This window comes from Lampetra fluviatilis, chromosome 71, assembly GCF_964198595.1.
Source record: "Lampetra fluviatilis chromosome 71, kcLamFluv1.1, whole genome shotgun sequence".
NCBI classification, from domain to species: Eukaryota; Metazoa; Chordata; class Hyperoartia; order Petromyzontiformes; family Petromyzontidae; genus Lampetra; species Lampetra fluviatilis.
In genome coordinates, this window is record NC_136345.1 from 4983637 (window position 1) to 5010633 (window position 26997).

The following is a 26997-nucleotide window of genomic DNA, read 5'->3' on the forward strand; positions in this document are numbered from 1 at the left end:
CCTCACCACCCTCACCACCCTCACCCCTCACCACCCTCACCACCCTCACCACCCTCACCACCACCACCACCCTCACCACCCTCACCACCCTCACCACCACCACCACCCTCACCACCCTCACCACCCTCACCAGCCTCACCACCCTCACCACCCTCACCACCCTCACCACCACCCTCACCACCCTCACCACCCTCACCACCCTCACCCCCACCACCCTCACCACCCTCACCACCCTCACCACCACCACCACCCTCACCACCCTCACCACCCTCACCACCCTCACCACCCTCACCAGCCTCACCACCCTCACCACCCTCACTCCCACCCTCACCACCCTCACCACCCTCACCACCCTCACCACCCTCACCCCCACCCTCACCACCCTCACCACCCTCACCACCCTCACCACCCTCACCACCCTCACCACCCTCACCCTCATCCCCACCCTCACCACCCTCACCACCCTCACCACCCTCACCACCCTCACCACCCTCACCACCCTCACCAGCCTCACCACCCTCACCACCCTCACCAGCCTCACCACCCTCACCAGCCTCACCACCCTCACCACCCTCACCACCCTCACCACCACCACCCTCACCACGCTCACACACTCACCACCCTCACCACCCTCACCACCCTCACCCTCACCACCCTCACCAGCCTCACCACCCTCACCACCCTCACCACCCTCACCACCCTCACCACCACCACCACCCTCACCACCCTCACCACCCTCACCACCCTCACCACCCTCACCCTCACCACCCTCACCACCCTCACCACCACCACCACCCTCACCACCCTCACCACCCTCACCACCACCACCACCCTCACCACCCTCACCACCACCACCACCCTCACCACCCTCACCAGCCTCACCACCCTCACCACCCTCACCACCCTCACCACCCTCACCCTCACCACCCTCACCCTCACCACCCTCACCACCCTCACCACCCTCACCACCCTCACAACCCTCACCACGCTCACACACACACCACCCTCACCACCCTCACCACCCTCACCACCCTCACCACCCTCACCACCCTCACCACCCTCACCACCCTCACCAGCCTCACCACCCTCACCAGCCTCACCACCCTCACCACCCTCACCACCCTCACCACCCTCACCAGCCTCACCACCCTCACCACCCTCACCACCACCACCACCCTCACCACGCTCACACACACACACCACCCTCACCACCCTCACCACCCTCACCACCCCCACCACCCTCACCACCCTCACCACCCTCACCACCACCACTTACACCACCACCACCTACACCACCACCACCTACACCACCACCATCCTCGCTCCCACCACCCTCATCCCCCTCACCACCACCACCACCCTCACCACCACCACCACCCTCACCACCACCACCACCCTCACCCCCCTCACCACCACCCTGACCACCACCCTCACCACCCCCCTCACTCCCACCACCCCCCTCACTCCCACCACCCTCACCCCCACCCTCACCCCCACCCTCACCACCACCCTCACCCTCACCACCACCCTCACCACCCTCACCCCCCTCACTACCACCACCACCACCAGCCTCACCACCACCACCCTCACCACCACCCTGACCACCACCACCCTCACCACTCTCACCACCTACACCACCACCAACACCACCACCACCACCACCACCACCCTGACCACCACCCTCACCACCACCACCACCCTCACCACTCTCACCACCTACACCACCACCAACACCACCACCACCACCCTGACCACCACCCTCACCACCACCACCCTCACCACTCTCACCACCTACACCACCACCACCACCACCACCCTCACCACCACCACCCTCACCACCACCCTGACCACCACCACCCTCACCACTCTCACCACCTACACCACCACCACCACCACCCTCACCACCACCACCCTCACCACCACCCTGACCACCACCACCCTCACAACTCTCACCACCTACACCACCACCACCTACACCACCACCACCACCACCCTCACCACCACCACCCTGACCACCACCCTCACCACCACCACCACCCTCACCACCACCACCACCTACACCACCACCACCTACACCACCACCACCCTCACCACCACCTACACCACCACCACCTACACCACCACCACCACCCTCACCACCACCACCCTCACCACCACCACCACCTACACCACCACCACCACCCTCACCACCACCACCACCCTCACCACTCTCACCACCTACACCACCACCACCCTCACCACCACCACCTACACCACCACCACCACCCTCACCACCACCACCTACACCACCACCACCACCCTCACCACCACCACCTACACCACCACCACCACCCTCATCACCACCACCACCACCACCACCTACACCACCACCACCACCCTCACCACCACCACCTACACCATCACCACCACCACCCTCACCCCCCTCACCACCCTCACCCCCCTCACCACCACCACCACCCTCACCACCACCACCCACACCACCACCCTGACCACCACCACCCTCACCACCACCACCCTCACCACCACCACCCTCACCACCACCCTGACCACCACCACCCTCACCACTCTCACCACCTACACCACCACCACCTACACCACCACCACCTACACCACCACCACCCTCACCACCACCACCCTCACCACCACCACCCTGACCACCACCACCCTCACCACCACCACCCTCACCACCACCACCCTGACCACCACCACCCTCACCACTCTCACCACCTACACCACCACCACCTACACCACCACCACCACCACCCTCACCACCACCCTCACCACTCTCACCACCACCACCACTTTCACCACCCCCCTCACTCCCACCATCCTCACCTCCACCCTCACCCTCACCACCACCCTCACCACCCTCACCCCCCTCACTACCACCACCACCAGCCTCACCACCACCACCCTCACCACCACCCTGACCACCACCACCCTCACCACTCTCACCACCTACACCACCACCACCCTCACCACCACCCTGACCACCACCACCCTCACCACTCTCACCACCTACACCACCACCACCCTCACCACCACCCTGACCACCACCACCCTCACCACTCTCACCACCTACACCACCACCACCCTCACCACCACCACCACCCTCACCACCACCACCCTCACCACCACCACCCTCACCACCACCCTCACCACCACCCTCACCACCACCCTCACCACCACCCTCACCACTCTCACCACCACCACCACCACCCTCACCACCCCCCTCACTCCCACCATCCTCACTCCCACCCTCACCCTCACCACCACCCTCACCACCCTCACCCCCCTCACTACCACCACCACCAGCCTCACCACCACCACCCTCACCACCACCCTGACCACCACCACCCTCACCACTCTCACCACCTACACCACCACCACCCTCACCACCACCCTGACCACCACCACCCTCACCACTCTCACCACCTACACCACCACCACCCTCACCACCACCACCACCCTCACCACTGTCTCCCCCCCCCCCCCAGCCCCCCCCTCCCCCCCCCCCGCCCCGCCTCCTGCTGTTGGGGGCGGTGCGAGGCGACGCGGCCGCCACCTCCGAGCTGCTGCTGGAGCTCGCCGCCTTGCTGTGCCGTCGCTACGGCAACGACGACGGCCTCACGGCGGTGACCACCGCACACCACGTGACCCCCCCCCCCCCCACGTGACCCCCCCCACGTGACCCCCCCCCCCCCCCCCACGTGACCCCCCCCACCCCACGTGACCCCCCCCACTCCCACGTGACACCCCCCCCCCCCCCGTGTCTCTCCCCGTGTCTCTCCCCGTGTCTCTCCCCGTGTCTCTCCCCGTGTCTCCCCCCGTGTCTCTCCCCGTGTCTCTCCCCGTGTCTCTCCCCGTGTCTCTCCCCGTGTCTCTCCCCGTGTCTCTCCCCGTGTCTCTCCCCGTGTCTCTCCCCGTGTCTCTCCCCGTGTCTCTCCCCGTGTCTCTCCCCGTGTCTCTTCCCGTGTCTCTCCCCGTGTCTCTCCCCGTGTCTCTCCCCGTGTCTCTCTCCGTGTCTCTCCCCGTGTCTCTCTCCCCGTGTCTCACCCCGTGTCTCTCCCCGTGTCTCTCTCCCCGTGTCTCTCCCCGTGTCTCTCTCCCCGTGTCTCTCTCCCCGTGTCTCTCTCCCCGTGTCTCTCCCCGTGTCTCACCCCGTGTCTCTCCCCGTGTCTCTCCCCGTGTCTCTCTCCCCGTGTCTCACCCCGTGTCTCCCCCCGTGTCTCCCCCCGCGTGTCTCCCCCTGCGTGTCTCCCCCTGCGTGTCTCCCCGCGCGTCTCTCCCCGTGTCTCCCCGTGTCTCCCCCGTGTCACCCCGTGTCTCCCCGTGTCTCACCCCACGTGTCTCCCCGCGCGTGTCTCCCCGCGCGTCTCTCCCCGTGTCTCCCCGTGTCTCCCCGTGTCACCCCGTGTCTCACCCCACGTGTCTCCCCCCCCGTGTCCCCCCGCGTGTCTCCCCCAGCTGGTGAACGCCACGCGTCTCCCCGTGTCTCCCCGTGTCTCCCCGTGTCTCCCCGTGTCTCCCCGTGTCTCCCCGTGTCTCCCCGTGTCTCCCCGTGTCTCACCCCGTGTCTCCCCGTGTCACCCCGTGTCTCACCCCTTGTCTCTCCCCGTGTCTCCCCGCGCGTGTCTCCCCCAGCTGGTGAACGCCACGCGTCTCCCCGTGTCTCCCCGTGTCTCTCTCTCCCCGCGTCTCCCCGTGTCTCACCCCGCGTGTCCCCCCGCGTGTCTCCCCCAGCTGGTGAACGCCACGCGTCTCACCGTGCTCCCCGTGTCTCTCTCTCCCCGCGTCTCCCCGTGTCTCACCCCGCGTGTCTCTCCCCGTGTCTCCCCGCGTCTCCCCGTGTCTCACCCCGCGTGTCTCCCCCAGCTGGTGAACGCCACGCGTCTCCCCGTGTCTCCCCGTGTCTCCCCGTGTCACCCCCGTGTCACCCCGTGTCTCCCCGCGTCTCCCCGCGCGTGTCTCCCCCAGCTGGTGAACGCCACGCGTCTCCCCGTGTCTCCCCGTGTCTCCCCGTGTCACCCCGTGTCACCCCGTGTCTCCCCGCGTCTCCCCGCGCGTGTCTCCCCCAGCTGGTGAACGCCACGCGTCTCCCCGTGTCTCCCCGTGTCTCCCCGTGTCACCCCGTGTCACCCCCGTGTCTCCCCGTGTCACCCCGTGTCACCCCGTGTCTCCCCGCGTCTCCCCGTGTCTCTCTCTCCCTGCGTCTCCCCGTGTCTCACCCCGCGTGTCCCCCGCGTGTCTCCCCCAGCTGGTGAACGCCACGCGTCTCACCGTGCTCCCCGTGGTCTCTCTCTCCCCGCGTCTCCCCGTGTCTCACCCCGCGTGTCTCTCCCCGTGTCTCCCCGCGTCTCCCCGTGTCTCACCCCGCGTGTCTCCCCCAGCTGGTGAACGCCACGCGTCTCACCGTGTCTCCCCGTGTCTCCCCGTGTCACCCCGTGTCACCCCGTGTCTCCCGCGTCTCCCCGTGTCTCCCCGCGCGTGTCTCCCCCAGCTGGTGAACGCCACGCGTCTCACCGTGCTCCCTGTGTCTCACCCCGTCTCCCCGTGTCTCTCCCCGTGTCTCTCCCCCCATGTCTCACCCCGTGTCTCACCCCGTGTCTCTCTCCCCGTGTCTCACCCCGTCTCCCCGTGTCTCTCCCCGTGTCTCACCCCGTGTCTCCCCGTGTCTCTCTCCGTTTCTCCCCGTGTTTCCCCGTGTCTCTCTCCCCGTGTCTCTCTCCCCGTGTCTCTCTCCCCCGTGTCTCTCCCCCCGTGTCTCTCTCCCCGTGTCTCTCTCCCCGTGTCTCTCTCCCCGTGTCTCTCTCCCCGTGTCTCTCTCCCCGTGTCTCTCTCCCCGTGTCTCTCTCCCCGTGTCTCCCCGTGTCTCACCCCGTGTCTCCCCGTGTCTCCCCGTGTCTCTCCCCGCGTGTCTCCCCGTCTCTCCCCGTGTCACCCCGTGTCTCACCCCGTCTCGTGTCTCTCCCCATGTCTCCCCGTGTCTCTCCCCGTGTCTCTCCCCCGTGTCTCACCCCGCGTCTCTCCCCGTGTCTCTCCCCGTGTCTCCCCGTGTCTCACCCCGCGTGTCTCCCCCCGTGTCTCCCCGTGTCTCCCCCCGTGTCTCCCCGTGTCTCCCCCCGTGTCTCTCCCCGTGTCTCCCCCCCGTGTCTCCCCGTGTCTCCCCCCGTGTCTCTCCCCGTGTCTCACCCCGCGTGTCTCCCCCCGTGTCTCCCCGTGTCTCCCCCCGTGTCTCCCCGTGTCCCCCCGTGTCTCCCCGTGTCTCACCCCGCGCGTCTCCCCCCGCGTGTCTCCCCCAGCTGGTGAACGCCACGTGTCTCACCGTGCTCCCCGTGTCTCTCTCTCCCCGCGTCTCCCCGTGTCTCCCCCCGTGTCTCCCCCCGTGTCTCCCCCCGCGTGTCTCCCCCCGCGTGTCTCCCCGCGCGTGTCTCCCCTTGTCTCTCCCCGTGTCTCCCCGTGTCTCCCCGTGTCACCCCGTGTCTCACCCCACGTGTCTCCCCCCCCGTGTCCCCCCGCGTGTCTCCCCCAGCTGGTGAACGCCACGCGTCTCCCCGTGTCTCCCCGTGTCTCCCCGTGTCTCCCCGTGTCTCCCCGTGTCTCACCCCGTGTCTCCCCGTGTCACCCCGTGTCTCACCCCTTGTCTCTCCCCGTGTCTCCCCGCGCGTGTCTCCCCCAGCTGGTGAACGCCACGCGTCTCCCCGTGTCTCCCCGTGTCTCTCTCTCCCTGCGTCTCCCCGTGTCTCACCCCGCGTGTCCCCCCGCGTGTCTCCCCCAGCTGGTGAACGCCACGCGTCTCACCGTGCTCCCCGTGTCTCTCTCTCCCCGCGTCTCCCCGTGTCTCACCCCGCGTGTCTCTCCCCGTGTCTCCCCGCGTCTCCCCGTGTCTCACCCCGCGTGTCTCCCCCAGCTGGTGAACGCCACGCGTCTCACCGTGTCTCCCCGTGTCTCCCCGTGTCACCCCGTGTCACCCCGTGTCTCCCCGCGTCTCCCCGTGTCTCCCCGCGCGTGTCTCCCCCAGCTGGTGAACGCCACGCGTCTCACCGTGCTCCCTGTGTCTCACCCCGTCTCCCCGTGTCTCTCCCCGTGTCTCTCCCCCATGTCTCACCCCGTGTCTCACCCCGTGTCTCTCTCCCCGTGTCTCACCCCGTCTCCCCGTGTCTCTCCCCGTGTCTCACCCCGTGTCTCCCCGTGTCTCTCTCCGTTTCTCCCCGTGTTTCCCCGTGTCTCTCTCCCCGTGTCTCTCTCCCCGTGTCTCTCTCCCCGTGTCTCTCTCCCCGTGTCTCTCTCCCCGTGTCTCTCTCCCCGTGTCTCCCCGTGTCTCTTTCCCCGTGTCTCACCCCGTGTCTCCCCGTGTCTCCCCGTGTCTCTCCCCGCGTGTCTCCCCGTCTCTCCCCGTGTCACCCCGTGTCTCACCCCGTCTCGTGTCTCTCCCCGTGTCTCTCCCCCGTGTCTCACCCCGCGTCTCTCCCCGTGTCTCACCCCGTGTCTCCCCGTGTCTCCCCGCGTCTCCCCGTGTCTCACCCCGCGTGTCCCCCCGCGTGTCTCCCCCAGCTGGTGAACGCCACGCGTCTCACCGTGTCTCCCTGTGTCTCCCCGTGTCACCCCGTGTCACCCCGTGTCTCCCCGCGTCTCCCCGTGTCTCCCCCCGTGTCTCCCCCCGTGTCTCCCCCCGTGTCTCTCCCCGCGTGTCTCCCCCCGCGTGTCTCCCCGCGCGTGTCTCCCCTTGTCTCTCCCCGTGTCTCCCCGTGTCTCCCCGTGTCACCCCGTGTCTCACCCCACGTGTCTCCCCCCCCGTGTCCCCCCGCGTGTCTCCCCCAGCTGGTGAACGCCACGCGTCTCCCCGTGTCTCCCCGTGTCTCCCCGTGTCTCCCCGTGTCTCCCCGTGTCTCCCCGTGTCTCACCCCGTGTCTCCCCGTGTCACCCCGTGTCTCACCCCTTGTCTCTCCCCGTGTCTCCCCGCGCGTGTCTCCCCCAGCTGGTGAACGCCACGCGTCTCCCCGTGTCTCCCCGTGTCTCTCTCTCCCCGCGTCTCCCCGTGTCTCACCCCGCGTGTCTCTCCCCGTGTCTCCCCGCGTCTCCCCGCGTCTCCCCGTGTCTCACCCCGCGTGTCCCCCCGCGTGTCTCCCCCAGCTGGTGAACGCCACGCGTCTCACCGTGTCTCCCCGTGTCACCCCTTGTCACCCCGTGTCTCCCCGCGTCTCCCCGTGTCTCCCCGCGCGTGTCTCCCCCAGCTGGTGAACGCCACGCGTCTCACCGTGTCTCCCCGTGTCTCCCCGTGTCACCCCGTGTCACCCCGTGTCTCCCCGCGTCTCCCCGTGTCTCCCCGCGCGTGTCTCCCCCAGCTGGTGAACGCCACGCGTCTCACCGTGCTCCCCGTGTCTTCCCCCGTGTCTCCCCCCGTGTCTCCCCCCGTGTCTCACCCCGCGTGTCTCACCCCGCGTGTCTCCCCGCGCGTGTCTCCGCCAGCTGGTGAACGCCACGCGTCTCACCGTGCTCCCCGTGTCTCTCTCTCCCCGCGTCTCCCCCCGTGTCTCACCCCGCGTCTCCCCGTGTCTCCCCGCGCGTGTCTCCCCCAGCTGGTGAACGCCACGCGTCTCACCGTGCTCCCCGTGTCTCCCCGTGTCTCCCCGTGTCTCCCCGTGTCTCCCCGTGTCTCACCCCGCGTGTCTCCCCGTGTCTCCCCGCGCGTGTCTCCGCCAGCTGGTGAACGCCACGCGTCTCACCGTGCTCCCCGTGTCTCTCCGCGTGTCTCCCCGTGTCTCCCCGTGTCTCCCCCCGTGTCTCCCCGCGCGTGTCTCCCCCAGCTGGTGAACGCCACGCGTCTCACCGTGCTCCCCGTGTCTCCCCCCGTGTCTCCCCCCGTGTCTCACCCCGCGTGTCTCACCCCGCGTGTCTCCCCGCGCGTGTCTCCCCCAGCTGGTGAACGCCACGCGTCTCACCGTGCTCCCCGTGTCTCCCCCCGTGTCTCCCCTTGTCTCCCCGCGCGTGTCTCCCCCCGCGTCTCACCCCTTGTCTCTCCCCGTGTCTCCCCGTGTCTCCCCCCGTGTCTCCCCGCGCGTGTCTCCGCCAGCTGGTGAACGCCACGCGTCTCACCGTGCTCCCCGTGTCTCCCCCCGTGTCTCCCCTTGTCTCCCCGCGCGTGTCTCCCCCCGCGTCTCACCCCTTGTCTCTCCCCGTGTCTCCCCGTGTCTCCCCCCGTGTTTCCCCGCGCGTGTCTCCGCCAGCTGGTGAACGCCACGCGTCTCACCGTGCTCCCCGTGTCTCCCCCCGTGTCTCCCCTTGTCTCCCCGCGCGTGTCTCCCCCCGCGTCTCACCCCTTGTCTCTCCCCGTGTCTCCCCGTGTCTCCCCCCGTGTCTCCCCGCGCGTGTCTCCGCCAGCTGGTGAACGCCACGCGTCTCACCGTGCTCCCCGTGTCTCCCCCCGTGTCTCCCCTTGTCTCCCCGCGCGTGTCTCCCCCCGCGTCTCACCCCTTGTCTCTCCCCGTGTCTCCCCGTGTCTCCCCCCGTGTCTCCCCGCGCGTGTCTCCGCCAGCTGGTGAACGCCACGCGTCTCACCGTGCTCCCCGTGTCTCCCCCCGTGTCCCCCCGTGTCACCCCGTGTCTCACCCCGTGTCTCCCCGCGCGTGTCTCCGCCAGCTGGTGAACGCCACGCGTCTCACCGTGCTCCCCGTGTCTCCCCGTGTCTCCCCCCGTGTCTCCCCGTGTCTCCCCGCGTCTCCCCCCGTGTCTCCCCGCGCGTGTCTCCGCCAGCTGGTGAACGCCACGCGTCTCACCGTGCTCCCCGTGTCTCCCCGTGTCTCCCCGTGTCTCCCCGTGTCTCCCCTTGTCTCCCCGCGCGTGTCTCCGCCAGCTGGTGAACGCCACGCGTCTCACCGTGCTCCCCGTGTCTCCCCGTGTCTCCCCCCGTGTCTCCCCGTGTCTCCCCGCGTCTCCCCCCGTGTCTCCCCGCGCGTGTCTCCGCCAGCTGGTGAACGCCACGCGTCTCACCGTGCTCCCCGTGTCTCCCCGTGTCTCCCCGTGTCTCCCCGCGTCTCCCCGTGTCTCCCCGCGCGTGTCTCCCCCAGCTGGTGAACGCCACGCGTCTCACCGTGCTCCCCGTGTCTCCCCGTGTCTCCCCGTGTCTCCCCGTGTCTCCCCTTGTCTCCCCGCGCGTGTCTCCGCCAGCTGGTGAACGCCACGCGTCTCACCGTGCTCCCCGTGTCTCCCCGTGTCTCCCCGTGTCTCCCCGTGTCTCCCCTTGTCTCCCCGCGCGTGTCTCCGCCAGCTGGTGAACGCCACGCGTCTCACCGTGCTCCCCGTGTCTCCCCCCGTGTCCCCCCGTGTCACCCCGTGTCTCACCCCGTGTCTCCCCGCGCGTGTCTCCGCCAGCTGGTGAACGCCACGCGTCTCACCGTGCTCCCCGTGTCTCCCCGTGTCTCCCCCCGTGTCTCCCCGTGTCTCCCCGCGTCTCCCCCCGTGTCTCCCCGCGCGTGTCTCCGCCAGCTTGTGAACGCCACGCGTCTCACCGTGCTCCCCGTGTCTCCCCGTGTCTCCCCGTGTCTCCCCGTGTCTCCCCTTGTCTCCCCGCGCGTGTCTCCGCCAGCTGGTGAACGCCACGCGTCTCACCGTGCTCCCCGTGTCTCCCCGTGTCTCCCCCCGTGTCTCCCCGTGTCTCCCCGCGTCTCCCCCCGTGTCTCCCCGCGCGTGTCTCCGCCAGCTGGTGAACGCCACGCGTCTCACCGTGCTCCCCGTGTCTCCCCGTGTCTCCCCGTGTCTCCCCGCGTCTCCCCGTGTCTCCCCGCGCGTGTCTCCCCCAGCTGGTGAACGCCACGCGTCTCACCGTGCTCCCCGTGTCTCCCCGTGTCTCCCCGTGTCTCCCCGTGTCTCCCCTTGTCTCCCCGCGCGTGTCTCCGCCAGCTGGTGAACGCCACGCGTCTCACCGTGCTCCCCGTGTCTCCCCGTGTCTCCCCGTGTCTCCCCGTGTCTCCCCTTGTCTCCCCGCGCGTGTCTCCGCCAGCTGGTGAACGCCACGCGTCTCACCGTGCTCCCCGTGTCTCCCCGTGTCTCCCCGTGTCTCCCCGCGTCTCCCCTTGTCTCCCCGCGCGTGTCTCCGCCAGCTGGTGAACGCCACGCGTCTCACCGTGCTCCCCGTGTCTCCCCGTGTCTCCCCGTGTCTCCCCGTGTCTCCCCTTGTCTCCCCGCGCGTGTCTCCGCCAGCTGGTGAACGCCACGCGTCTCACCGTGCTCCCCGTGTCTCCCCGTGTCTCCCCGTGTCTCCCCTTGTCTCCCCGTGTCTCCCCGCGCGTGTCTCCGCCAGCTGGTGAACGCCACGCGTCTCACCGTGCTCCCCGTGTCTCCCCGTGTCTCCCCGTGTCTCCCCGTGTCTCCCCTTGTCTCCCCGCGCGTGTCTCCCCCAGCTGGTGAACGCCACGCGTCTCACCGTGCTCCCCGTGTCTCCCCGTGTCTCCCCGTGTCTCCCCTTGTCTCCCCGCGCGTGTCTCCGCCAGCTGGTGAACGCCACGCGTCTCACCGTGCTCCCCGTGTCTCCCCGTGTCTCCCCGTGTCTCCCCGTGTCTCACCCCGCGTGTCTCCCCGCGCGTGTCTCCGCCAGCTGGTGAACGCCACGCGTCTCACCGTGCTCCCCGTGTCTCCCCCCGTGTCTCCCCGTGTCTCACCCCGCGTGTCTCCCCGCGCGTGTCTCCGCCAGCTGGTGAACGCCACGCGTCTCACCGTGCTCCCCGTGTCTCCCCGTGTCTCCCCGCGTCTCCCCGTGTCTCCCCTTGTCTCCCCGTGTCTCCCCGCGCGTGTCTCCGCCAGCTGGTGAACGCCACGCGTCTCACCGTGCTCCCCGTGTCTCCCCGTGTCTCCCCGTGTCTCCCCGTGTCTCCCCTTGTCTCCCCGCGCGTGTCTCCGCCAGCTGGTGAACGCCACGCGTCTCACCGTGCTCCCCGTGTCTCCCCCCGTGTCTCCCCGTGTCTCACCCCGCGTGTCTCCCCGCGCGTGTCTCCGCCAGCTGGTGAACGCCACGCGTCTCACCGTGCTCCCCGTGTCTCCCCGTGTCTCCCCGCGTCTCCCCGTGTCTCCCCTTGTCTCCCCGTGTCTCCCCGCGCGTGTCTCCGCCAGCTGGTGAACGCCACGCGTCTCACCGTGCGCGTCTCCCCGTGTCTCCCCTTGTCTCCCCGTGTCTCCCCGCGCGTGTCTCCGCCAGCTGGTGAACGCCACGCGTCTCACCGTGCTCCCCGTGTCTCCCCGTGTCTCGCCGTGTCTCCCCGTGTCTCCCCTTGTCTCCCCGCGCGTGTCTCCGCCAGCTGGTGAACGCCACGCGTCTCACCGTGCTCCCCGTGTCTCCCCCCGTGTCTCCCCGTGTCTCACCCCGCGTGTCTCCCCTTGTCTCCCCGCGCGCGTCTCCGCCAGCTGGTGAACGCCACGCGTCTCCCCGTGTCTCCCCGTGTCTCCCCGTGTCTCCCCTTGTCTCCCCGCGCGTGTCTCCGCCAGCTGGTGAACGCCACGCGTCTCACCGTGTTCCCCGTGGTGAACCCCGATGGCCGCGCCGCGGCGAGGGAGGGCGGCTGCGGAGACGGAGTCGGAGTCGGAGTTGGGGACGGAGTTGTTGGGGGGGGGGGCGCTGAACGCCCTCGGAGTTGACCTGGACACCGACTTCACCGGTGCGGTGACGCCGGTGAAGTCGGTGAAGCCGCCGCCGCCACCACGATCATCGGCATCACCATGAACATCAGCAGCATCATCATCAGCATCACGATCATCATCATCACGATCATCATCATCACGATCATCAACATCATCATCATCAACAACATCAACATCATCATCAGCATCATCATCATCACGATCAACATCACCAACATCATCATCACCATCTCTCCTGCTTCTCCCCCCCCCCCGTGCCCTCTCCCCCCCCCCCCGTGCCCTCTCCCCCCCCCCCCCGTGCCCTCTCCCCCCCCCCCCCCGTGCCCTCTCCCCCCCCCCCGTGCCCTCTCCCCCCCCCCCCCGTGCCCTCTCCCCCCCCCCCCCGTGCCCTCTCCCCCCCCCCCCCCGTGCCCTCTCCCCCCCCCCCCGTGCCCTCTCCCCCCCCCCCCCGTGCCCTCTCCCCCCCCCCCCCGTGCCCTCTCCCCCCCCCCCCCCGTGCCCTCTCCCCCCCCCCCCGTGCCCTCTCCCCCCCCCCCCGTGCCCTCTCCCCCCCCCCCCCCGTGCCCTCTCCCCCCCCCCCCCCGTGCCCTCTCCCCCCCCCCCCGTGCCCTCTCCCCCCCCCCCCCGTGCCCTCTCCCCCCCCCCCCCCCGTGCCCTCTCCCCCCCCCCCCCCCGTGCCCTCTCCCCCCCCCCCCCCGTGCCCTCTCCCCCCCCCCCCCCCGTGCCCTCTCCCCCCCCCCCCCCGTGCCCTCTCCCCTCCCCCCCGTGCCCTCTCCCCCCCCCCCCCCGTGCCCTCTCCCCCCCCCCCCGTGCCCTCTCCCCCCCCCCCCCGTGCCCTCTCCCCCCCCCCCCCCGTGCCCTCCCCCCCCCTCCCCCCGTGCCCTCTCCCCCCCCCCCCCGTGCCCTCTCCCCCCCCCCCCCGTGCCCTCTCCCCTCCCCCCCCGTGCCCTCTCCCCCCCCCCCCCCCGTGCCCTCTCCCCCCCCCCCCCGTGCCCTCTCCCCCCCCCCCGTGCCCTCTCCCCCCCCCCCCCCCCGTGCCCTCTCCCCCCCCCCCCCGTGCCCTCTCCCCCCCCCCCCCCCCGTGCCCTCTCCCCTCCCCCCCCCCCGTGCCCTCTCCCCTCCCCCCCCCCCGTGCCCTCTCCCCCCCCCCCCCCGTGCCCTCTCCCCCCCCCCCCCCCGTGCCCTCTCCCCTCCCCCCCCCCGTGCCCTCTCCCCCCCCCCCCCCCGTGCCCTCTCCCCCCCCCCCCCGTGCCCTCTCCCCTCCCCCCCCCCGTGCCCTCTCCCCTCCCCCCCCCCGTGCCCTCTCCCCCCCCCCCCCGTGCCCTCTCCCCCCCCCCCCCGTGCCCTCTCCCCTCCCCCCCCCCGTGCCCTCTCCCCCCCCCCCGTGCCCTCTCCCCCCCCCCCCCCGTGCCCTCTCCCCCCCCCCCCCCGTGCCCTCTCCCCCCCCCCCCCCGTGCCCTCTCCCCCCCCCCCCCCCGTGCCCTCTCCCCCCCCCCCCCCGTGCCCTCTCCCCTCCCCCCCCCGTGCCCTCTCCCCCCCCCCCGTGCCCTCTCCCCCCCCCCCCCCCGTGCCCTCTCCCCCCCCCCCCCCGTGCCCTCTCCCCCCCCCCCCCCGTGCCCTCTCCCCCCCCCCCCCGTGCCCTCTCCCCCCCCCCCCCGTGCCCTCTCCCCCCCCCCCCCCGTGCCCTCTCCCCCCCCCCCCCCCCCGTGCCCTCTCCCCCCCCCCCCCCGTGCCCTCTCTCCCCCCCCCCGTGCCCTCTCCCCTCCCCCCCCCGTGCCCTCTCCCCCCCCCCCCCCGTGCCCTCTCCCCCCCCCCCCCCGTGCCCTCTCCCCTCCCCCCCCCGTGCCCTCTCCCCCCCCCCCCCGTGCCCTCTCCCCCCCCCCCCCCGTGCCCTCTCCCCCCCCCCCCGTGCCCTCTCCCCTCCCCCCCCCGTGCCCTCTCCCCCCCCCCCCGTGCCCTCTCCCCTCCCCCCCCCGTGCCCTCTCCCCCTCCCCCCCCCCCGTGCCCTCTCCCCCCCCCCCCGTGCCCTCTCCCCCCCCCCCCCGTGCCCTCTCCCCTCCCCCCCCCGTGCCCTCTCCCTCCCCCCCCCCGTGCCCTCTCCCCCCCCCCGTGCCCTCTCCCCCCCCCCCGTGCCCTCTCCCCTCCCCCCCCGTGCCCTCTCCCCCCCCCCCCCGTGCCCTCTCCCCCCCCCCCGTGCCCTCTCCCCCCCCCCCGTGCCCTCTCCCCCCCCCCGTGCCCTCTCCCCCCCCCCCCTCGTGCCCTCTCCCCCCCCCCTCGTGCCCTCTCCCCCCCCCCCCCGTGCCCTCTCCCCCCCCCCCCGTGCCCTCTCCCCCCCCCCCCGTGCCCTCTCCCCCCCCCCCCCCGTGCCCTCTCCCCCCCCCCCCCGTGCCCTCTCCCCCCCCCTCGTGCCCTCTCCCCCCCCCCCCCCCCGTGCCCTCTCCCCCCCCCCCCCCGTGCCCTCTCCCCCCCCCCCGTGCCCTCTCCCCCCCCCCCCCGTGCCCTCTCCCCCCCCCCCCCGTGCCCTCTCCCCCCCCCCCCCGTGCCCTCTCCCCCCCCCCCTCGTGCCCTCTCCCCCCCCCCCCGTGCCCTCTCCCCCCCCCCCCGTGCCCTCTCCCCCCCCCCCCCGTGCCCTCTCCCCCCCCCCCCCGTGCCCTCTCCCCCCCCCTCGTGCCCTCTCCCCCCCCCCCCCGTGCCCTCTCCCCCCCCCCCCCGTGCCCTCTCCCCCCCCCCCGTGCCCTCTCCCCCCCCCCCCGTGCCCTCTCCCCCCCCCCCCCGTGCCCTCTCCCCCCCCCCCCTCGTGCCCTCTCCCCCCCCCCTCGTGCCCTCTCCCCCCCCCCTCGTGCCCTCTCCCCCCCCCCCCGTGCCCTCCCCCCCCCCCCCCCGTGCCCTCTCCCCCCCCCCCCCGTGCCCTCTCCCCCCCCCCCCCGTGCCCTCTCCCCCCCCCCCGTGCCCTCTCCCCCCCCCCCCCGTGCCCTCTCCCCCCCCCCGTGCCCTCTCCCCCCCCCCCCCGTGCCCTCTCCCCCCCCCCCGTGCCCTCCCCCTTCCCCCCGTGCCCTCCCCCCCCCCCCCCCCCGTGCCCTCTCCCCCCCCCCCCGTGCCCTCTCCCCCCCCCCCCCCCGTGCCCTCTCCCCCCCCCCCCCCCCCCCGTGCCCTCCCCCCCCCCCCCGTGCCCTCTCCCCCCCCCCCGTGCCCTCTCCCCCCCCCCGTGCCCTCCCCCTTCCCCCCGTGCCCTCTACCCCCCCCCCCCCCCCGTGCCCTCTCCCCCCCCCCGTGCCCTCTCCCCCCCCCCGTGCCCTCCCCCCCCCCCCCCGTGCCCTCTACCCCCCCCCCCCCCGTGCCCTCTCCCCCCCTCCCCCGTGCCCTCTACCCCCCCCCCCCCCGTGCCCTCTCCCCCCCCCGTGCCCTCCCCCCCCCCCCCCCCGTGCCCTCTCCCCCCCCCGTGCCCTCCCCCCCCCCCCCCCGTGCCCTCTCCCCCCCCCCCCCCGTGCCCTCTCCCCCCCCCCCCCCGTGCCCTCTCCCCCCCCCGTGCCCTCCCCCCCCCCCCCCCGTGCCCTCTCCCCCCCCCCGTGCCCTCTCCCCCCCCCCCCCCGTGCCCTCTCCCCCCCCGTGCCTCCCCCCCCCCCCCCCGTGCCCTCTCCCCCCCCCCCCCGTGCCCTCCCCCCCCCCCCCCCCCCGTGCCCTCTCCCCCCCCCCCCGTGCCCTCTCCCCCCCCCCCCCCCGTGCCCTCCCCCCCCCCCCCCCCGTGCCCTCTCCCCCCCCCCCCGTGCCCTCTCCCCCCCCCCCCCGTGCCCTCTCCCCCCCCCCCCCCCGTGCCCTCTCCCCCCCCCCCGTGCCCTCTCCCCCCCCCCCCGTGCCCTCTCCCCCCCCCCCCCGTGCCCTCTCCCCCCCCCCCCCCCGTGCCCTCTCCCCCCCCCCCCCGTGCCCTCCCCCCCCCCCCCCCCGTGCCCTCTCCCCCCCCCCCCCGTGCCCTCTCCCCCCCCCCCCCGTGCCCTCTCCCCCCCCCCCCGTGCCCTCTCCCCCCCCCCCCCCGTGCCCTCCCCCCCCCCCCCCCCCGTGCCCTCTCCCCCCCCCCCCCGTGCCCTCTCCCTCCCCCCCCCGTGCCCTCCCCCCCCCCCCCCCGTGCCCTCTCCCCCCCCCCCCGTGCCCTCTCCCCCCCCCCCCCCGTGCCCTCTCCCCCCCTCCCCCCCCCCCCCGTGCCCTCTCCCCCCCCCCCCCGTGCCCTCCCCCCCCCCCCCCGTGCCCTCTCCCCCCCCCCCCCCGTGCCCTCTCCCCCCCCCCCCCGTGCCCTCTCCCCCCCCCCCCCCGTGCCCTCTCCCCCCCCCCCCCCCGTGCCCCTCCCCCCCCCCCCCCGTGCCCTCTCCCCCCCCCCCCGTGCCCTCTCCCCCCCCCGTGCCCTCTCCCCCCCCCCCCGTGCCCTCTCCCCCCCCCCCCCGTGCCCTCTCCCCCCCCCCCCCGTGCCCTCTCCCCCCCCCCCCGTGCCCTCTCCCCCCCCCCCCCGTGCCCTCTCCCCCCCCCCCCGTGCCCTCTCCCCCCCCCCCCGTGCCCTCCCCCCCCCCCCGTGCCCTCTCCCCCCCCCCGTGCCCTCTCCCCCCCCCCCCCGTGCCCTCCCCCCCCCCCCCGTGCCCTCCCCCCCCCCCCCCGTGCCCTCTCCCCCCCCCCCCCCCCGTGCCCTCTCCCCCCCCCCCCCCGTGCCCTCTCCCTGCCCCCCCGTAGGGAACTCCTCGGCTGGCCGGACCCTCCAGGCCGAGACGCAGGCTTTGGGCCTGGGCCTCCTGCTAGGCCGCACCACCTTCACCGCGGCTCTGACGCTGAGCGCCGGATCGCTGCTCGCCACACACCCACCGGACAACCCCGCCCTGGTCATACCCGGTAGGCACTCACCACCACCGGTGATTGTGGTGATGGTGGTGGTGGTAGTGGTGATGGTGGTGATGATGGTGGTGCTCGCCACACACCCACCGGACAACCCCGCCCTGGTCATACCCGGTAGGCACTCACCACCACCGGTGATTGTGGTGATGGTGGTGGTGGTAGTGGTGATGGTGGTGATGATGGTGGTGCTCGCCACACACCCACCGGACAACCCCGCCCTGGTCATACCCGGTAGGCACTCACCACCACCGGTGATTGTGGTGATGGTGGTGGTGGTGGTGGTGGTGTTAGTGATGATGGTGGTGATGGTGGTGATGGTGGTGATGGTGGTGATGGTGTTGTTAGTGATGATGGTGGTGGTGGTTATGATGATGGTGGTGATGATGATGGTTGTGGTGATGATGGTGGTGGTGATGGTTGTGGTGATGATGATGGTTGTGGTGATGGTGGTGATGATGATGGTTGTGGTGATGGTGGTGATGATGATGGTTGTGGTGATGATGGTGGTGGTGATGGTTGTGGTGATGATGGTGGTGGTGATGGTGGTGATGATGATGGTTGTGGTGATGGTGGTGATGATGATGGTGGTGATGATGATGGTTGTGGGTGATGATGGTGGTGGTGATGGTTGTGGTGATGATGGTGGTGGTGATGGTGGTGATGATGATGGTTGTGGTGATGGTGGTGATGATGATGGTGGTGATGATGATGGTTGTGGTGATGATGGTGGTGGTGATGGTTGTGGTGATGATGGTGGTGGTGATGGTGGTGATGATGATGGTTGTGGTGATGGTGGTGATGATGATGGTGGTGATGATGATGGTTGTGGTGATGATGGTGGTGGTGATGGTTGTGGTGATGATGGTGGTGGTGATGGTGGTGATGATGATGGTTGTGGTGATGGTGGTGATGATGATGGTTGTGATGATGATGGTTGTGGTGATGGTTGTGGTAGTTGTGGTGGTTGTGGTGGTTGTGGTAGTTGTTGTGGTGGTGGTTGTGGTGGTTGTAGTAGTTGTGGTGATGGTGGTAATGATGATGGTTGTGGTGATGGTGGTGATGATGATGGTTGTGGTGATGATGGTGGTGGTGATGGTTGTGGTAGTTGTGGTGGTTGTGGTGGTTGTGGTAGTTGTTGTGGTGGTGGTTGTGGTGGTTGTAGTAGTTGTGGTGGTGGTGGTGGTGGTTGTGGTGGTGGTTGTGGTAGTTGTTGTGGTGGTGGTTGTGGTGGTGGTTGTGGTGGTTGTGGTAGTTGTTGTGGTGGTGGTGGTAGTGGTGGTGGTTGTGGTGGTTGTGGTGGTTGTGGTGGTTGTGGTGGTGGTTGTGGTGGTTGTGGTGGTGGTTGTGGTGGTTGTGGTAGTTGTGGTAGTTGTGGTGGTTGTGGTGGTGGTGGTGGTGGTTGTGGTGGTGGTGGTGGTTGTGGTGGTGGTGGTGGTGGTTGTGGTGGTTGTGGTGGTGGTTGTGGTGGTGGTTGTGGTGGTGGTTGTGGTGGTGGTTGTGGTGGTGGTTGTGGTGGTGGTTGTGGTGGTTGTGGTGGTTGTGGTGGTGGTGGTTGTGGTGGTTGTGGTAGTTGTTGTGGTAGTTGTGGTGGTTTGTTTGTAGTAGTTGTTGTTGTGGTGGTGGTGGTTGTTGTGGTGGTTGTGGTGGTTGTGGTGGTTGTTGCAGGCCCTGGAGTTGAGGTGCTCCGGTCTCTGGCCTCCACCTACGCCAACAACCATCCCACAATGCACCTGGCGGGGCGACACAACTGCCACTCCGACCGCTGTGAGTGTCCACACGGCACAACCACCACAACCACCACCACAACCTTCACAACCATCACAACCACCACAACCACCACCACCACCACAACCATCACAACCATCACAACCATCACAACCATCCACAACCATCATCACCACCACCACAAACCATCACAACCACCACAACCACCACAACCATCACACCACAACCACTACCATCACAACCACCACCACAACCATCACCACCACCACACCATCACACCACCACAACCACCACCACAACCATCACCACCATCACCACCACCACAACCCCCACAACCACCACAACCATCACCACCACAACCCATCACACCACCACAACCACCACCACAACCATCACCACCACCACCACAACCATCACAACCACCACCACCACAACCATCACACCACCACAACCACCACCACAACCATCACCACCACCACCAGAACCATCACAACCACCACCACCCACCACAACCATCACACCACAACTATCACAACCATCACAACCACCACCACCACAACCATCACAACCACCACCACCACAACCCATCACACCACAACCATCACAACCACCACCACCACAACCATCACAACCACCACCACAACCATCACAACCACCACCACAACCATCACACCACAACTATCACAACCATCACACCACAACCATCACAACCACCACCACCACAACCATCACACCACAACTATCACAACCACCACCACCACAACCATCACAACCACAACTATCACAACCGGAAGCAGTGACCTTGGTGGTGGATCATGGTGGTTACTGTAGTTGCTATGGTTCTGTAGTTGCTATGGTTACTGTAGTTGCTGTGGTTGCTATGGTTACTGTAGTTGCTATGGTTGCTGTAGTTGCTATGGTTACTGTAGTTGCTGTGGTTGCTGTAGTTGCTATGGTTACCGTTGTTGCTGTGGTTGCTGTTGTTGCTATGGTTACTGTTGTTGCTGTGGTTGCTGTTGTTTGCTATGGTTACTGTTGTTGCTATGGTTGCTGTTGTTGCTATGGTTGCTGTGGTTGCTGCAGTTGCTATGGTTACTATGGTTGCTATGGTTACTGTTGTTGCTGCAGTTGAGGAGGTGAAGGGAGGGGTGGAGATGGGCAGCAACTTCCACCCTCACACAGGCAGCTTGCAGGTGGACTCACCCACCACTCACCCACCCACTCACTCACTCACCCACTCACTCACCCACTCACTCACCCACTCACCCACTCACCCACTCACTCACCCACTCACTCACCCACTCACTCACCCACTCACCCACCTCACTCACTCACCCACTCACTCACCACTCACTCACTCACTCACCCACTCACCCACTCACTCACCCACTCACTCACCCCACTCACTCACTCACCACTCACTCACCACTCACTCACCCACTCACCCACTCACTCACTCACCCACTCACTCACTCACTCACCACTCACTCACCCACTCACTCACGCCACTCACTCACCCACTCACCCACTCACCCACTCACTCACTCACCCACTCACTCACTCACCACTCACTCACTCACCACTCACCCACTCACCCACTCACTCACTCACTCACTCACCCACCACTCACTCACTCACTCACCACTCACTCACTCACTCACCACTCACTCACCCACTCACCACACTCACTCACCCACTCACTCACTCACTCACCACTCACACCCACCACTCACTCACCCACTCACTCACCCACTCACTCACTCACCACTCACCCACTCACCCACTCACCCACCACTCACCCTCATCACCCACTCACTCACTCACCCCACTCACCACCACTCACTCACCCACCACTCACCCACCACTCACTCACCCACCACTCACCCACTCACTCCACCACTCACTCACTCACCACTCACTCACCCCACTCACTCACTCACCCACTCACTCACCCACTCACTCACTCACCACTCACCCACCACTCACCCACCACTCACTCACCCACCACTCACTCACTCACCACTCACCCACCCACTCACTCACCCACTCACTCACCCACCACTCACTCACTCACCTCACCACTCACTCACCACTCACTCACTCACTCACCCACTCACTCACTCACTCACCACTCACTCACTCACCCACTCACCCACTCACCCCAACCACTCACTCACCCACCACTCACTCACTCACCACTCACCCACCCACTCACTCACCCACTCACTCCACCCACCACTCACTCACTCACCCACCACTCACTCACCACTCACTCACTCACTCACTCACTCACCCACCACTCACCCACCACTCACTCACCCACCACTCACTCACTCACCACTCACCCACACCACTCACTCACCCCACTCACTCACCCACCACTCACTCACTCACCTCACCACTCACTCACCACTCACTCACTCACTCACCCACTCACTCACTCACTCACTCACCCACCACTCACTCACTCACCACTCACCCACCACTCACTCACCTCAACTCACTCACAACACTCACCCACCACTCACTCACTCACCCACTCACCCACCACTCACCCACCACTCACCCACTCACCCACCACTCACCCAACCACTCACTCCACTCACCCACCACTCACTCACTCACTCACCCACCCACTCACCCACCACTCACTCACTCACCACTCACCCACTCACCCCACTCACCACTCACTCACTCACCACTCACCCACTCACTCACTCACTCACCCACTCACTCACCACTCACTCACCACTCACCCACTCACTCACTCACTCACCACTCACTCACTCACTCACCACTCACCCACTCACTCACCACTCACTCACCCTCTCACCCACTCACTCACTCACCCACTCACTCACCCACTCACTCACTCACCTCACCACTCACCACTCACACACCTACTCACCCACTCACCCACTCACTCACTCACCCACTCACTCACTCACTCACCACTCACTCACCACTCACTCACCACTCACTCACCCACTCACTCACTCACTCACCACTCACTCACTCACCACTCACTCACCCACTCACCCACTCACTCACTCACCCCACTCACTCACCCACCACATCACTCACCACTCACTCTCACCCACTCACCCACTCACTCACCCACCACTCACTCACTCACCCACCACTCACTCACCACTCACCCACTCACCCACTCACTCACTCACTCACCACTCACCCACTCACTCACCCACTCACACCACTCACTCACCCACTCACTCACCACTCCACTCACCCACTCAGCTCACTCACTCACCACTCACCACTCACCCCACTCACCCACTCACCACTCACCCACCACTCACTCACTCACCACTCACCCACTCACCCACTCACTCACTTCACCCACCACTCACTCACTCACCCACCACTCACCCACTCACCCACTCACTCACTCACACACCACTCACCCACTCACCCACTCACTCATTCACTCACCCACTCACTCACCCACTCACTCACTCACTCACTTACTCACTCACCCACTCACTTACTCACTCACCCACCACTCACTCACCACTCACTCACCCACCACTCACCACTCACCCACTCACTCACTCACTCACCACTCACTCACTCACTCACCCACTCACTCACTCACCCACTCACTCACCACTTCACCCACTCACTCACCACTCACTCACCACTCACCCACTCACCCACTCACTCACTCACTCACCCACTCACTCACTCACTCACCACTCACCCACCACTCACTCACTCACCACTCACCCACTCACCCACTCACTCACCACTCACCCACTCACCCACTCACTCACTCACTCACCCACTCACTCACTCACTCACCACTCACTCACTCACTCACCCACTCACTCACTCACCCACTCACTCACTCACCACTCACTCACCACTCACCCCACTCACCCACCACTCACCCACCACTCACTCACTCACTCACCCACTCACCCACTCACCACTCACTCACCCACTCACCCACTCACTCACTCACTCACCACCAGTCACCCACTCACCCACTCACTCACTCACCACTCACTCACCCACTCACTCACCCACTCACTCACCACTCACCTCACCACTCACTCACTCACCACTCACCCACTCACCCACTCACTCACTCACTCACTCACTCACCAACTCACTCACTCACTCACCACTCACCCACCACTCACTCACCCACCACTCACTCACTCACCCACTCACTCACTCACCACTCACCCACCACTCACCCACCACTCACCCACTCACTCACTCACTCACTCACTCACTCACTCACCACTCACTCACCCACTCACTCACCCACTCACTCACTCACTCACCACTCACTCACTCACTCACTCACCACTCACCCACTCACTCACTCACCACTCACTCACCCACTCACGCACTCACCCACTCACTCACTCACCCACTCACTCACTCACCCACTCACTCACCCACTCACTCACCCACTCACCACTCACCCACTCACCCACTCACCACTCACTCACCCACTCACCCACTCACTCACTCACCCACTCACTCACTCACCACTCACTCACTCACTCACCCACTCACCCACTCACTCACCCACTCACTCACCCACTCACTCACCCACTCACCCACTCACTCACTCACCCACTCACTCACTCACCACTCACTCACCCACTCACTCACCCACTCACTCACCCACTCACTCACCCACTCACCCACTCACTCACTCACCCACTCACTCACTCACCACTCACTCACTCACTCACCACTCACTCACCCACTCACCCACTCACTCACCCACTCACTCACCCACTCACTCACCCACTCACCCACTCACCCACTCACTCACTCACCCTCACTCACTCACTCACCACTCACTCACTCACCACTCACCCACTCACCCACTCACTCACTCACTCACCCACCACTCACTCACTCACTCACCACTCACCCACTCACTCACCCACTCACTCACCACTCACTCACTCACTCACCCACTCACTCACCCACTCACTCACCTACTTCACTCACACCACTCACCCACTCACTCACTCTACCCACTCACTCACTCACTCACCACTCACTCACCCACTCACCCACTCACTCACCCACTCACTCACTCACTCACCACTCACCCACCACTCACTCACCCACTCACTCACCCACTCACTCACTCACCACTCACCCACTCACCCACTCACCCACCACTCACCCACTCACCCACTCACTCACTCACCACTCACCCACCACTCACTCACCCACCACTCACCCACCACTCACTCACCCACCACTCGACCCACTCACCCACTCACTCACTCACCACTCACTCACCCACTCACTCACTCACCCACTCACTCACCCACCACCTCACTCACTCACTCACTCCACTCACCCACCACTCACCCACCACTCACTCACCCACCACTCACTCACTCACCACTCAGCCCACCCACCACTCACCCACTCACTCACCCACCACTCACTCACCACTCACTCACCACTCACTCACTCACTCACCACTCACTCACTCACCACTCACTCACTCACTCACCCACTCACCCACCACTCACCCACCACTCACTCACCCACCACTCACTCACCCACCACTCACTCACTCACCACTCACCCACCACTCACTCACCCACTCACTCACCACTCACCCACCACTCACTCACTCACCCACTCACCCACCACTCACCCACCACTCACTCCACTCACCCACCACTCACCCACCACTCACTCCACTCACCCACCACTCACTCACTCACTCAACTCACCCACCACTCACCCACCACTCACTCACTCACCACTCACCCACTCACCCACTCACTCACTCACTCACCACTCACCCACTCACTCACTCACTCACCCACTCACTCACCCACTCACTCACCCACTCACCCACTCACTCACTCACCACTCACTCACTCACCACTCACCCACTCACTCACCACTCACTCACCCACTCACCCACTCACTCACTCACCCACTCACGCACCATTCAACTCACTCACCCACTCAGCTCACCACTCACTCACCTACTCACCCACTCACCCACTCACTCACACACTCACTCACTCACCCACTCACTCACTCACCACTCACTCACCACTCACTCACCCACTCACTCACTCACTCACCACTCACTCACCACTCACCACTCACTCACCCACTCACCCACTCACTCACTCACCCACTCACTCACCCACTCACTCACTCACCCACCCCACTCACCCACTCACCCACTCACCCACTCACTCACTCACCACTCACCCACTCACTCACACCACTCACCCACTCACTCACTCACCCACTCACTCACCACTCACTCACCCACTCACTCACTCACTCACCACTCACCCACTCACCCACTCACTCACTCACCACTCACCCAACACTCACTCACTCACCACTCACCACTCACCCCACTCACTCACTCACCCACCCACTCACTCACTCACCCACCACTCACCCACTCACCCACTCACTCACTCACCCACCACTCACCCACTCACTCATTCACTCACCCACTCACTCACCCACTCACTCACTCACTCACTTACTCACTCACCCACTCACTCACTCACTCACCACTCACTCACTCACTCACCACTCACCCACTCACTCACCACTCACTCACCACTCACCCACTCACTCACTCACCCACTCACTCACCCATTCACTCACTCACCCACTCACTCACCACTCACTCACCTACTCACCCACTCACCCACTCACTCACCCACTCACTCACTCACCCACTCACTCACTCACCACTCACTCACCACTCACTCACCCACTCACTCACTCACTCACCACTCACTCACTCACTCATCACTCACTCACCCCACTCACCCACTCACTCACTCACCCACTCACTCACCCACTCACTCACTCACCCACTCACTCACCCACTCACCCACTCACCCACTCACTCACTCACCACTCACCCACTCACTCACCCACTCACCCACTCACTCACTCACCCACTCACTCACCACTCACTCACCCACTCACTCACTCACTCACCACTCACCCACTCACCCACTCACTCACTCACCACTCACCCACCACTCACTCACTCACCACTCACCCACTCACCCACTCACTCACTCACCCCACCACTCACTCACTCACTCACCCACCACTCACCCACTCACCCACTCACCCACTCACTCACTCACCCACTCACTCACCCACTCACTCACTTACTCACTCACCCACTCACTTACTCACTCACCCACCACTCACTCACCACTCACTCACCCACCACTCACCCACTCACCCACTCACCCACTCACTCACTCACTCACCACTCACTCACTCACTCACCCACTCACTCACTCACCCACTCACTCACCACTCACCACTCACTCACCACTCACCCACCACTCACTCACTCACCACTCACCCACTCACCCACTCACCCACTCACTCACTCACTCACCCACTCACTCACTCACTCACCACTCACCCACCACTCACTCACACCACCACTCACTCACCCACCACTCACTCACTCACCACTCACCCACCACTCACTCACCCACTCACTCACCACTCACCCACCACTCACTCACTCACCCACTCACCCACCACTCACCCACCACTCACCCACTCACCCACCACTCACCCACCACTCACCCACTCACCCCACCACTCACTCACTCACTCACTCACCCACCACTCACCCCACCACTCACTCAACTCACCACTTACCCACTCACCCACTCACTCACTCACTCACCACTCACACCACTCACTCACTCACTCACCCACTCACTCACGCCACTCACTCACCCA

At 67.1% G+C, this 26997-nt stretch overlaps 1 protein-coding gene across 1 annotated transcript in view; it reads left to right on the top strand.

Annotated features, from left to right (window-relative positions):
- Positions 1–3514: 3514 nt before the first annotated feature.
- LOC144952986 (carboxypeptidase D-like) overlaps positions 3515–26997 on the top strand; it is a 34989-nt gene continuing 11506 nt past the window's right edge. Inside the window, exons 1-5 of the mRNA XM_078883468.1 lie at positions 3515–3635; positions 12478–12647; positions 17344–17499; positions 19168–19266; positions 20356–20420. Coding sequence (XP_078739594.1) covers positions 12524–12647; positions 17344–17499; positions 19168–19266; positions 20356–20420 — 444 coding nt within the window. The 5' untranslated portion in view covers positions 3515–3635; positions 12478–12523. The remainder of the gene's footprint in view (positions 3636–12477; positions 12648–17343; positions 17500–19167; positions 19267–20355; positions 20421–26997) is intronic.